This window comes from Geotrypetes seraphini, chromosome 1 (genome assembly GCF_902459505.1).
Source record: "Geotrypetes seraphini chromosome 1, aGeoSer1.1, whole genome shotgun sequence".
NCBI lineage: Eukaryota > Metazoa > Chordata > Amphibia > Gymnophiona > Dermophiidae > Geotrypetes > Geotrypetes seraphini.
In genome coordinates this window covers 54,224,526-54,239,248 of record NC_047084.1, presented here as the reverse complement: position 1 = coordinate 54,239,248, position 14,723 = coordinate 54,224,526, and the positions used below count along the sequence as shown (strand labels likewise).

Genomic DNA, 14,723 nt, shown 5'->3' with positions numbered 1-14,723 from the left:
AAAGAGTGTACCAAAAGTCTAAAAGAGGCAAAGTCATAATATCTTTTAATAGTTCGAAGCTTCCAGAGGATCAAGAACATTTCTTAATCATAAAATCCGTATGCTCTTCAAATGCTAAGTGGCAATCTAATATAATCCCCAGAATCCTAATAGAGGGGACAATTTTAAAAAATTTGGTCGTTGATTATAACTTATTTGTCTGAAATAATATCGTTTGGACTAGCAAGAAAAAATTCTGTTTTTTCAGAATTAAGTTTAAGTTTGAATCTGAACATCCAAAGTTTTATCTTTGCCAGAATTACAGCAATCTGATCTTTTATATCGTCTGTAAAAGATGACATAGGCAATAATATAGTAATATCATCCGCGTAGATATAAACTTGACTTATAGATCTTGTAGTAAATTAGCCAGGGAAATTGAATAAATATTAAAAAGGGTAGGTGACAATGGAGATTCCTGAGGGACACCGGATGAATTACTCCAAGTAGATGAGTATATCCCAGAGGAATATACTTGATAAGATCTACTCCATGTTTACAAGGAGGTCCCCAAAAGAAAAGAAAGATGTTAACATTGAGGTAGCATAGATCTAGGCAAACAGGTAGATAGGCAACCTCTCTCTTTGTCATTTTTTAGTCTTTATCTTTCTGCCTAAACCCTCCTCCCCCTCCCCCTCTTCTCTTTTTCTGTGGACAACATTCTCCTTATCCCTGTCTTGTCAGCTTGCAACCTCAGGATCATCTTTGGCTCCTCTCTTTTCTTCTCCACTCAGATCCAATGAACCACTAAAGCCTATCATTTCCTCCTCTATAATATTACCAAAATCTGACATCTCTTTTCTGAGCACACTACCAAAACCCTTATCCACACTCCCATTGCCTCTCGCTTAGATTACTGCAACTTGCTTCTCTTAGGTCTTCCACTCAACCATCTCTCCCCTTCAATCCATTCAACATTCCACTGCACAACTTATGTTCCATGAAAGCCGCCATGCTCACATTACCCTGCTCCTCAAGTCACTTCATTGGCTCCCCATTCTTTTCTGAATACAGCTCAAACTCCTCTTAAAGATTTACATGTGCATTCACTCTGCAGCCCCTCAATATTTCTCCTCACTTATCTCCCCCTATGCTCCCCCTCTCCGTGAACTTCACTCATTGGGTAAGTCCCTTCTGTTTGTACCCTTCTCCTCCACTGCCAATTCCAGACTCTGCCCTTTCTATCTTGCTGCAACGTATGCCTGGAACAGACTGCCTTGCTCCATCTCTAGCAGTATTCAAATCCAAACTAAAAGCCCACTACTTTGAGGATACTTTCAACTCCTAATTCACACTCACCATAAGATACCTATGTTCATCCTATCATTCTCTCTGTAAGTAGTATCCCAACTCCTTTTTGTCCTGTCTGTCTGTCCAAATTAGACTGTTAAATGCACAGCGCTGTGTATGCCTTTCAGCACTATAGAAATGATAAATAGTAGTAGTGGTAGTAGCTTCTAGATTGCATAGATGCGCCGATCTAGGTGCCTAACTGTAGCTATCTTTTATAGAATCAGGGCCATATTGCCTACAGAATGGGTGGTGGTAAGTGCTCATGTGGTAAATTTTTTAATGGTTGCACACTAATTGAAACATTAGTACATAGCTTGATGGACCATTGGTCTGACTAAGTAAGGCTATTCTTAGAAACAAAAACATAGAAACATGATGGCAGATAAAAGCCAAATGGCCTATCTAGTCTGCCCATCTGCAGTAACCATTATCTCTTGCTCGCTCTGAGAGATCCCAAGTGCCTATCCCAGGCCCTTTGGAATTCAGACAAAGTCTCTGTCTCCACCACCTCTTCCGGGAGACTGTTCCATGCATCTACCACCCTTTCTGTAAAAAAATATTTCCTCAGATTACTCCGAAGCCTATCACCTCTTAACTTCATCCTATGCCCTCTCATTGCAGAGTTTCCTGTCAAATTAAAGAGACTCGACTCATGTGTATTTACATCACGTAGGTTTTAACTGTCTCTGTCATATCTCCCCTCTTCCGCCTTTCCTCCAAAGTATACAGATTGAGATTTTTAAGTCTGACCCCATACGCCTTATATTCTTATGTTCTTAGCAGCTGTTGTAAAAATAGTCTTGGTGCACAGAAAAATCCATATAAAGGCATACTAAGACTACATTTTACTACTTCTTAGTAAAAGTGACCCTTATGTTCTTTTAGGTTGATATTTAAAAATTGCTGCAAGCCTCAGTTTAGATAGTTATGATATGCATCTATTTTTAGCTGACCTTAATCGCCCAAGTTTAGGACTGAAAAAGTCTCCAAATCTTAACTTCAGGGGAACTATAACTGAGGTTATTGGTTATTGGAAATTAGGGACCCAGTGCTGGAAATCACTCCTGAATAGAGAATGGCACGGGGACAAATTTTTCCCCATCCCTGCGGGAACTCATTTTCCCATCCTGTCCCTGCCCCATTCCTGCAAGCTCCATCCTCATTTGCATAAGCCTCAAACACTTTAAAATCATAAGTTTTAAAGCTTGTGCGGTTAAGGCAGAGCTTAAAGGAATGGGGCAGGAACAGAGACAGCGACAAAATTCACGGGGATGGAACGGAGAACTTGAGTTCCTGCAGGAACGAAGTCAAATGTGTCTCCGTGTCATTATCTACTCCTTTTTCATTTCTGACGTAATGGTTGGGTGAATGAGTAAAGAGGGTGTGGGAACCTTGATAAAGCCCTTAGAACCACACGGGCGAAACATGTTGGTGATTGGTGATTCTACTCCCCCTGAATAGCGTCTTTTGCACAAGCTAAGTACTTTTAGTACACAATTATTTGAATAAGTTAAATTATTTCTTAAAATATTTAAAACACTATACTGGGTCCAATGATGAGTGGGAGCATAAAGCCCAGCACAATGAGAGAGTTTGAGTGTGTGGTGGCCCGCTGAGGACCAGTAAGATTAATAAATAACACAGAATGAAGTATGGCATAACTATGAGATAACATCTTGTAGTTGTTTAATTATCTACTCCTGAACACATACTTCATTTTCCTGACCTGGTCCCATCTCTCTTCAGGAATTCAGCAGGGGAGTTAGGGGGCTGGATCTTTCATAGACAGGCCTACTACTCTTTTTACTTGTTTCAACTCTTGATCAAACATTATTAGTTACCTTGCAAGACCAGAACATAAATGCAAATGGTACATATATTAGCTTTGTTCTTGCAATGTGATTTGTTTTTTGAAATATTCTTTTCATACCAGGTACAATGCAAGGAGGCAATACCTTCCAAATGGAAATGTCACAGGTTGGCTTCAGTGCATATTACTCAAAACAAAAGGTATGTTTATAGTATAGCATTGTACTCCTGAAATTTATGCTTGCTGCTGGAGTTATATACTGTAGTATTTCTTGTTTGTTTTCTCTAGGACGTTATGATGTTGGGTGCTGTTGGAGCCTATGACTGGAGTGGCACAGTAGTCCAGCAGACAGCAAACCAAGTTTCTATTTACTCTAGGGATGCATTTGAGACAATTCTACAAGACAAAAACCACAGCTCCTACCTAGGTAAGGTGCCACATGGTATTTTAGAAACTGTACACCACGCATTCATTTGCTGAATTAGCTTCCAACATTGCGTCTCTATTTTAGCTTTTTTGTGAGCATAGGGGGTGTCATTGTAGGGGGTATTTGCTACATACAGAGTTCATAAATGCGTACTTGTAGCATAGTATGGCTCCTTTCCTAGTATTGTCTTGTTTTTTTGCAAGGCTCTTTTTTTTTTCAATTCCTTCTGGATCTTTTTGTGAAAAAGTCATATGTTCAATGCAATAATCTCCAATGACTACTGTCAATGAAAACAAAACAATAAAACTGCAGCCTACGGTTTCTACTATCACTCTTGGTTAAGACCATACCTTTATCTTCTTTCTTGGCCCATCCGTAGTTGTTTGAGATGTCCTCTTTAATCAACATCTCAAAGTGTCAGTAAAATGTCTCAAAGTGTCAGTAAATTCTATGACATACAACTACTCAATTAAACTATTTACCAACTTAACAGCAAAGAATGATTTTTGAGGAGAATAAAACCCAAAAACTTGCATACGGTAGCTTTGCACCACAATGTTGGTTTAGCAAAGGCTAGGAGTTATAATTACTGGATAAAAACAAATTCCTCAACCAACAATATGCCACAGTTAAATAGAGTACACTTATCTTGTGAAAACACTATTCCTCCATTTTGCAACTGCTGCTTCAAAGGAATGGCTAACTGCGTCAAAATGCCGTTAATGGATTTATCTTGATACTCATTCACTGTCAAAACTGATATTATTTCCCATTGCCAACAAATGACTGATGTGGAAACTCAATAACTCACCATCTACCAATCAGCAGTCTAGCTAAGAATCAAACATCTCTTCCAGTTTACAGTTTGATTTAACCCATAAATTTTAATAGATTGAACATGAAAGATCTACCTTTGACCTGTTTGCCATAAAATCCAGTTTATATAACATGAGCAACACTTGATTTACAACATTACAGCAAAGGGCCCTTTCCATTGCAAATGCAAGCAGTGTCTCACTTCCGGCTCACCACACAATTGTTTCCCACGTATTCACCTTTATAGGACCCCCAGGGACCCCTGAAGAAGACTTTTTGTTGAAACGCGGACCGTGTTGGATCCTGTATCCCTAGTGGATTAGGTCCTTTAAGGCTCTTATGTGGATGATTTATTTTTATGTGGATGGAATTATTTTATGTGGATGATTTCAGTGTTCCTTTGGAACTTTGACACTCTCAAATAAAGTCCATTTAGGAACATCATCACTCCACAGAGTTTTTTTTTTGTTTTCTCTGGATTTTCTTCTTTGTGGATATTTTGGGGTCAATTCCTTTTGTTTTTTGTAATTGCTATTTTGCAAGGGGCCAAACAGTTAATGCAGAATACTACTATAACTTGTTGTGCCTATTAAAGGAGGCATTGAAAGAGAAAAAGAGAGGAAAGCTGCAGAAAGGAGTTCTCTTGCAAGGCAATGCACCTGCTCACAAGGCTGGCAAACAGATGGATATTTTGATGCAATTGGGATTTCAGTGCATAGATCATCCACACTACTCATCGAATCTTGCTTCATCTGATTATTTTCTGTTTCCAGACCTTAAAAAGAGTTTGAAAGGGTAATCATTTTCATGGCTCCACATCATTCCCTTCTTGGTTGGGTTGAGAACTTTTCAGCGCCTCCTCGTATACAACATATGCATATAAAGAAAAATCTTAAATCACGAATGGTAAATTGTATTGGAACCTGGATTCCTTACCTTCACGTATATTTACATAAACCAAAAGCACCACATTTAAAGTAATCTACCTGGTTAACTTTCTTTTTTCATAAAAGTTCTTTTAATTTTATCTCTACTATATGCTACAACTCATAGTCCATACACGGATGAATAATAACCAATGATTACATTACATTACATTAGAGATTTCTATTCCGCCATTACCTTGCAGTTCAAGGCGGATTACAAAAGATTTATGAAAGGGGGTTACAGTGGAAGAATATTTGTCATTACTAAAGTTGTAAAGAGTGGATCATTTGTCATTTCAAGAGTTGTAAGGAGTAGATTGGCTGGCCCCGAACTTCCTCTCCGACGTCAAAATTGATATCGGGAAGAAGCCAAGAAGCAGCGGTGGTGGCCCAGCATTTCAATCGGTGCAGCAGGGAGGGAAAGTGATTGGCCGTCCTGGTGTCCCTGCGCACAGCTTCGGGATGCTGTCCCTGAAAACGGGACATTTTGGTGTCCCGAAGCGGCGGGTTGGGACAACGGGACGGTCGGCCCGAAAACGGGACTGTCCCATTGAAAACGGGACGTATGGTCACCTTATTCTTACCGCTACCCAGGGCTCAAGCTGATCTCTTTCCCTTTCCTCCTCTCCATGGCATATGCTTTCTTCTTACCGCTGCCCAGGGCTCTCCTTCAGCTTTTTCCCCTGACTCCAACTTCAGCAGCCTTTCCTTTCCTGCTGCCCCGTATTTCTCCAGCATCTCATTCCCCTCCCCCTTCCCCTGGTGGCCCTCTGAACTTGCCTGTACACACACTGCTCCTCTCTAGCCAGAGTCCTCCCTCTCTAGCCTCCTGATGATGAAACTTCCTGGCAAAAGAGAGGGAGGACTCCTGCTAGAGAGGAGCAGCGTGTGTACAGGCAAATTCAGAGGGCTGCCAGGAGGAAGGGGAATAAGATACCGTAAAAAGTAAGGCAGCAAGAGGGGAAGAGCTACTGGAGTAGGGGGTCAGGGGAAGAAGCTGAAGGAGAGCCTGGGGCAGCAGTAAGAGAGAAAAATATTCTGGGAGGGGTTAAGCATATGTCAGTTGTGGGAGGGGAGAAAGCAGACTAAAGCATAGTGCCCATGGAGGGGGGAGGGAGGGGAGAGGAAGGAGAAGTAAAGGAAGGGAAGGGAAGAGAAATGGAGGGGATGGGGTCTATGGAGAGGGGGAAGAGAAAGGAAGGGAAGAGAGAAGGGAGGAGATGGTGTTCATAGAGGAGAGGGGAGGATAAGGGAAGAGAGGAGAGAAGAGAGAGTGCTCATAGAGGGGAGGGAAGAGGGGAGGAGACTGGAGGAGATTGTGCCCATGACTGAAGAGGAAGGGAAGAGATGAAAACAAGAAAGATAGGAAGAGGAAGAAAAAAAGGAAAGAACGCTGAGTGTGAAACATGTATATAGGACAAGAAGTAAAGAAGAGAGGAGGGAAGAAAAGAAATAGAGTTGAGAGGATGCCCTGAAACAGAGAACAGACCGAGGAGCAGAACCAGAGACAATGAACAACATGATTAGAAAAATAAAATCACTGGACAACAAAGGTAAGAAAAATGATTTTGTTTTCAGTTTAGTAACTGAAATATGTGAGTTTTGAGAATTTGCATCTGCTGTCTATATTTTGCACTGTACAGGTGGAAATGTGAGGGGGGTCACTTTATGCGATTAATCGTGAGATTAAAAATTTTAATTGTGATTAATCATGTGCTTAAAAAATTTAATCATGATTCATTGTGCAATTAAAAAAATGTAATCATTGTGCAGCCCTAGTGTAAATCTGTTACTGTTATATTACAGGGTATTCTGTCACTGTACTTACCATTGAAAATGAAGTAAATTTTGTTGCTGGTGCTCCTCGAACTAATTACACTGGACAAGTAGTAGTGTATAATGTTAACAGCAAAGGCAACATTTCAATCCTCCAGTACCAGAAAGGGGAACAGGTAAGTGCTATAATTCTGCTTTAGGAGTACCTGGTTCAGAAGTAAGTGCTCTTGGACAAAGATCAATAAAAGCCATTTCCTTTCACATATACTGTGGATTTAAAATATTGAACTAACTCAAAGATACATTTTATCTTATTGTCTAGGTCTAATTAATTCTGACATCCTTTGAAATCTTTAAGAACTATGTTTATATATACATATATATATATGTGTGTATATATATATATATATATTTGCAAATAGTGAATGTCTTCCTTGTATTGAGCAAAAGTGGAGTATAAATCAGAACATGTGAGACTGACTACAGAATAGCATGTAACATTTCCCCTCTAGTTGTCTGCCTAATTATCATATTCTCTGGGCCCAATGATAAATTTCAGTTCTTGTTATAAATGTGCAGGTTATTTATTTTGATTGATATCCCGTCCTCCCCAAGGAGCTCAGAATGGGTTACATGGTAACATACATAACAATTAACAACAAGGCACACAAGCCAATACAATATGGGTACAGTGAGATGCGTCTAGTTCAATTGGAGCCTGAAGCATGCATAGGGAGACGCATGAAGCCTGAAGCATGCACAGGGAGAGAGTAAGTTGAACATCTATTAAGAGTACAGTGGTTTGGGAGTAACGGTCTGAATGCTAGCTTGTTCTGAGAAGTCAGGTGAAGAGGTAAGTTTTTATTGCTTTTCTAAAGCTCAAAAGTCCCTCAAGGGATTTGAAGCTAGGAGGGAGTTGATTCCAGTGCTTTGGTAAGAAGTCAGTGTATGACCTTTGTTGTAATGGAGGTATAGAACCGTAGAAACATACACTACCAACTTAAACCCATTGGGAATCCAATGGACATGTGGCAGGGGAAGGAAGTGAGAGAATGACAGCCATCTCAAATGATGCACAATGTGACATACCAGGAAAGGCTTCTCTCCTCCCCCCCCCCCCCCCCCCCCCACCTCTCTCCATGACTTAGGAACACCTACATCATTGGAAGAGGACTGGCCAGCTATGTAAGGAACCTTCCATGCAGCTTGTGGAAATTTACTACTGCCACTGCATTTTAAAATGTTGGGCCAGTACATGTCTAGACCACTTTTAACAGTGGTCCTGTGTGGCTCGTCACCTCTCCAGAATATTTTTGCAGAGTGCATGTGTTCTGTAGGGAAGAGCATCTGTCTGGAAGAGTATCAAATCTCACTGATGCCCCTTCTGATCCTGGGAAGTCATTTCACTCCGTTTTCTAGGTACAAACTCAGAGGTTCTTTTACTAAGCCATGGCAAAATCTGGGCTTAGTGCATCTTAATGCAAGACTTTCCCAAGCCTTGAGCCTATTTTTATTATGGCAACAAAAACAGACGTTTCTTCTCTTTTTTTTTGTGGGCCATGCACTGAAGTTGTCATTAGCATATGACAACTGCAAATAATTAATGCTGGAGCACATGTCACTTTCTATTTAGGAGACAGATTCTATAAAAGACGCCTAAAGTTAGGTGCCTAGATTAAATCACCTAACTTAACTATTTAGAATTTAATTGGTGCAGATAATGAGCAATTAGCAGCTCATAATTGGCAAAAATTAATTGAATGGTAAGTGCCTACAGCTTTCAGGTAGTCATCTAATCCAAGGTGCCTACCAGAAAGTGGGCATGGTTAGGGGCAGATCGTGGGTGGATCTTGGAAGTGTTTTGTATGTAGGTGCCTAAACTGGACTTATGCACCAGGATTTAGGCCAAGAAAACCCTAACATAAATAGCAAGAGGCTAAGGTTAGGGCACCTACCAGCATCGAAGTTTAGTTTAAGTGCTGCTTGGCACAATTCTATAAATGGTGGTTAACTTAAGATTGAATGAACAGCGGAGACTCTGGTGCTCAATCACCTTTATTGTATCTCAAGACTTGACACTGGGCCTGCCTCTGAAATATAGCTCCACAATCTGATGTGAACTCCTTTCTTGAAACCGAGAAAAGATTGTTTTTTCAATACGTTGAAAAAACTTTCAGACTTCTGAGGCAGGCCTAGTTGGGACTGAAACACAATCGTGTTGAGATACAATAAAGGTGATTGGACACCAGAGTCTCCTTTGCTGTTTGTTCTATCTTTCCATTCTTTAAGAAGTTGTCATCTCCTGTTTCTCTAAAGGCTAACGTAAGATTGACAGGTGATAACTGCTGCGCTCCTTAGTGACTATGTTTTAGGCGACTTTCTTTTATAGAATCAAGGCCTAAGTGCTCTCATAGTCACCCCATAACAAAACAGCCTACAGTAATGTGAGTGCACTAAGTGGGTAATGCTTCCAACCCCATTCCCATCTAAGTCACACCTCCTAAAAAAACTAAATACAAACAAATAAATAGCACATAATTAGTGCATGCAAACAGAAAACCTATCACAAAGTGCTTTAGTGTATGCTGTGGTAATCCTTTTGGAGCATGCTAAGCCCACGTTATGGTTCAGTGCACCTTAGTAAAAAAGCCCCTTAGATTGTAAGCTCTCTGGGTAGAGGAAAATACTTACTGTATTTAATGTAATTAACCCTGAGTTACTACTGAGAAAGTGTATGATAAATGCCAGTCTTCCTGCCCCCAGCCATGGTCAAAGCCACCAACCTGGGCCCCATTCTATATAGTTCACCGAAAATATTTGCGTCGACTAGTATGGCACTAAGCATGATTCTATCAAAATTAAGTGCACTGTATAGAACAGGGGTGGGCAAACTTTTTGACTCGTGGGCCACAATGGGTTCGTAAATCTTGCCCAGCTTCTATAATTCCTTCCCTCCCATCCCTCAGGCAGCAGAACCCTTGCCCAGCTTCCATCTTTCCCTTCCTCCCTCGTGCAGCAGAACCCTTGAGCACCTGCCCCCACCATGCAGCCAAACCCCCACTGACCCTGCATCCTTCCCTCCCATCCGAACCCCGCCGACCGCAAGCCCTACATACCTCCCTCCAGAGTAGTGTCTGGCCGGCACCACTCTAAACAGGCTGCTACGCAGCCTTCTCTCGTCGTGGCCTTCCTTGTACCACGATACTGATGACATCATCAGTGATGCAGCAGAGGGAATTACCTGATGAGAGAAGGCCACGAAGCAGCCTGTTTAGAGTGCTGCCAACCCGATGCTGCTCGCGGTCTCGTGATTGGCAGGGTTCGGATGGTCGGCGGGACGGTATAAAAAACTAAACAGGCCAGATATGGCCCACGGGCCGTAGTTTGCCCATGACTGGTATAGAATTACATTGCCACCTAAGTGGGCTTAGGCATTGCTAAAGCATCCTAGCTTTAAGTTCACTCAATCTATGCCAGGGATTCCTTTGCCTAAATACCTGTGCCTAAATTAGGTGCCTAACTGCGCCTAATTCACAAAGAGGCACCTAACTCAAAAAATGCCCCTGATCCACCCCTAATGCCCACTTTTAAGTAGGCACTTTGCATTAGGTGCCTACTTTTTATAGAATCATGTTTTATGAGTTAGGCATCTAACTTTCAAGTAAGTCCAATTAAACACAATTATGAGGTGTTAAATGTCATTTATCAGTACTGATTAAGCCTATTAATTAAGTTAGGTGCACCAATGTAGGCATTTAACTTTAGGTGGATTATTTAAAATTTGCCAGTTTTTCACATATTTATTTTCCACATTTGATTATCGGCCTCCTCAAACAAGTTTGAAGTAAAGCACAATTTAAAAAAATAATTAAAAATCACCCTCCTCCCTCTAGTGCAGAGGGAAACTAGAAGACTGAAGGATAATTATGTTATTGCGTTCTTTCTTATTTCAGATTGGTTCCTACTTTGGCAGTGTGGTTTGTTCAGTGGATGTAAACAAAGATTCAATTACTGATGTCTTATTGGTGGCTGCTCCAATGTTCATGAATGATCTAAAGAAAGAAGAAGGCCGGGTCTATAAGTTTACTGTCACAAAGGTAAATGAAACAAAAGATATTAAGCTGAGATTGCAAAATGTTGACATCGTGGGGCTGTGACCTCATTACTAATTTAAATATTTTTCAGGCTTGCCTGGGTGTTTCTCCTGTTTTCCTAGCCCCAAAAACACAATGCTATTCTGTATCAAATTCTAATCCCAAGACCGTGACAACTCCTCAAACTTCCTTAGTTTACTAGACTTTTTCTTAGAAAGTTATGAAAGAGGAAGTCTCTCTGGGTAAGTGAACATCACTTGGATCAATCTGATGACTTTTAGAGCATAGGATAGAAGTTTCAAGTTTATTAAATTTTGATTGTACGCAATATCCAATATTTCAATGCGTATTACATAATGTATATATATAAAATCGGAGGTATGTATGTGTGTATGTATGTATGTGCCGCGATCACACAAAAACGGCTTGACCGATTTGAACGAAACTTGGTATGCAGATCCCTCACTACCTGGGATGATATGTTCTGGGGGTATCGCGGCCCACCTGCACACGTGGGCGGAGCTACAAACAGAAAATCAGATTTCACCCATTCATGTCAATGGAAAAAATGTAAAAAGCTGCCATTCTCACAGTAATTCAAAAACGGCTTGACCTATTTGAACAAAACTTGGTATGCAGATCCCTCACTACCTGGGGTGATATGTTCTGGGGGTCTCGCGGCCCACCTGCACACATGGGCGGAGCTACAAACATAAAATCAGATTTCACCCATTCATGTCAATGGAAAAAAAGTAAAAAGCTGCCATTCTCACAGTAATTCAAAAACGGCTTGACCGATTTGAACGAGACTTGGTATGCTGATCCCTCACTACCTGGGGTGATATGTTCTGGGGGTCTCGCGGCCCACCTGCACACGTGGGCGGAGCTACAAACATAAAATCTGATTTCACCCATTCATGTCAATGGAAATAATGTAAAAAGCTGCCATTCTCACAGTAATTCCAACTACCTGGGGTGATATGTTCTGGGGGTCTCTCGGCCCACCTGCACACGTGGGCGGAGCTACAAACAGAACATCAGATTTCACCCATTCATGTCAATGGAAAAAAAGTAAAAAGCTGCCATTCTCACAGTACTTCAAAAACGGCTTGACCGATTTGAACGAAACTTGGTATGCAGATCCCTCACTACCTGGGGTGATATGTTCTGGGGGTATCGCGGCCCACCTGCACACGTGGGCGGAGCTACAAACAGAAAATCAGATTTCACCCATTCATGTCAATGGAAAAAAATGTAAAAAGCTGCCATTCTCACAGTAATTCCAACTACCTGGGGTGATATGTTCTGGGGATCTCTTCACCCAAGAATTTATATGTTCGTGCTCCTGGAGGTGAAACTAAAAATGTTGTTTATAATCAAGTTTTGTGTTTGTTGTATTGTATTCATTTTGTCAAATATTTCACATTATAATTTGAATGTTGTACTTTTTATAAAGCTGTAAAAATATAATTTCATTCACCACTATAAAGTATCTTTATTTGAATCCATTTACTGTGTTATTGCTATAATTAAATACCCGTGCAACGCCGGGGCATCAGCTAGTTGTAATATACAGTAAAAGCCAGGGATGACAAATACAAATGTGACAAAATTATATAGACTAATCATTATGTTCTATTAATACAAACTGGAACAAGTGGGTAAAGGGTAGACATACAATTTATAAAAAAAAAAAACCAAACATTTAAGGTTTGTACATAAGGATAGGGTCAATTAAGAAAAAGTATGAAGAAAATTAATTGATAGAAAAAGCTTTGATTATTTTAAAATGATTCAAGGAAAGAGATAATGTTAAGAATAATTAATCAGTTTAAAAATAAATGATTTTTAACATGAGGAATGTATAAAGATCCAGATTAAAATTAATGATCTTTTGATAGAAGAGAAAAAATAAGAGGATTAAGATTATAAAAGCACTTATAATTTCCATATTAATGTCATACTCATTTGATTCTTTAGGGAATAAGTACTGTGTTTATTAGAGTTATCTATCTATGTATTGAATGCATCTTTATAAAGAATGCTTTTCAGACCGCGTTTGAATTTGACTAATGATGTTTCGTTACGTAGATAAATTGGTAAATTGTTCCACAGTTGGGGTGCTTGTACTGAGAATATGGTTGCTCTTCTTGTCCCAATTATTTTTAAAGAAGGAATGGTTAATAAGTTTTGTTGCGTCGATCTCAGCGTCCTTAATGAAGAGTAAGGTATTAGTAATCTGTCCAGAAATAACGGCTCATGTGATTGTTAGATTTTAAATGTTAATAATATGATTTTAAACATTATTCTGTGTATAATAGGTAACCAGTGTGCATCTTGTAGGAGAAGTGTAACATGATCATATTTTGCAATGAGTAAATGTGTAGGTTTATTGATAAAATCTAGTTGAATTATCTAAAAAAAAAAAATCTAACATTTATGAGCTTGTTTAAATAGAAATACTTTTGCCATTAAAATTAACTCTTAAAGTCTATAGAATTAAAAGACAGGTATTAGTTCAGCAAGGCTTAAAATCTTTTGAAATAGATTTAAAATTAACTGTTACAACCTAGAACATTAAAAGGCAGGCATTAGATGGATTAGAAAGACTTGAAATCTTTTGCCTATACTGTAGTTTTAAAATTAATTTTTACAGCCTAGAGCATTAAAAGGTAGGAGATATTTGATAGCTTAGCAGGGCTTAGGTATAGTTTTCTAGGAAGGTAGAGAGAAGAGGGACCAAACTGATTTAAGGGATGGAATGACGAACATGAGGAAAGGCTAAAGAGATTAAAATTATTCAGCTTTGAGAAGAGAGGGCTGAGGAGAAATAAGCTAGAGAACTATAAAGACCCGAGTGTAATGGAATAGCTATATGCAAATTGCTTTGTCAAAAAGTACAAAGAATAAGGGACACACCTTGAAGTTAAATATTAGAACATTTAAAACAATGGAAGACAATATGTTTTCACTCATTGCAAAATTAAGCTCTTGAGCTCATTGCCAGAGAATAGTGCTAAAAGCAGTAAGGGCGGCGGCAGCGAAAAGGGTGAACAGAATGCTAGGAATGATTAAGAAGGGGATCACGAATAGATCGGAGAAAGTTATCATGCCGGGCCATGGTGCGCCGTCACCTGGAGTACTGCGTCCAGCACTGGTCGCCGTACATGAAGAAGGACACAGTACTACTCGAAAGGGTCCAGAGAAGAGCGACTAAAATGGTTAAGGGGCTGGAGGAGTTTCCATACAGTGAGAGATTGGAGAAACTGGGCCTCTTCTCCCTTGAAAAGAGGAGACTGAGAGGGGACATAATCGAAACATTCAAGATAATGAAGGGAATAGACTTAGTATAGAAAGAGAGATTGTTCACCCTCTCCAAGGTGGAGAGAACGAGAGGGCACTCTCTTAAGTTAAAAGGGGATAGATTCCGTACAAACGTAAGGAAGTTCTTCTTCACCCAGAGCATGGTAGAAATCTGGAACACTCTTTCAGAGGCTGTTATAGGGGAAAGCACCCTTCAGGGATTCAAGAAAATGTTAGAT

At 40.0% G+C, this 14,723-nt stretch overlaps 1 protein-coding gene across 3 annotated transcripts in view; it reads left to right on the top strand.

The window, feature by feature from the left end:
* Positions 1-14,723, top strand: part of ITGA2 (integrin subunit alpha 2) — a 145,272-nt gene that overhangs the window by 72,035 nt on the left and 58,514 nt on the right. For all 3 annotated transcript variants that reach the window (XM_033931502.1, XM_033931512.1, XM_033931519.1), the window contains 4 exons: positions 3,266-3,342; positions 3,431-3,569; positions 7,118-7,263; positions 11,041-11,184. In XM_033931502.1, coding sequence (XP_033787393.1) covers positions 3,266-3,342; positions 3,431-3,569; positions 7,118-7,263; positions 11,041-11,184 — 506 coding nt within the window. The remainder of the gene's footprint in view (positions 1-3,265; positions 3,343-3,430; positions 3,570-7,117; positions 7,264-11,040; positions 11,185-14,723) is intronic.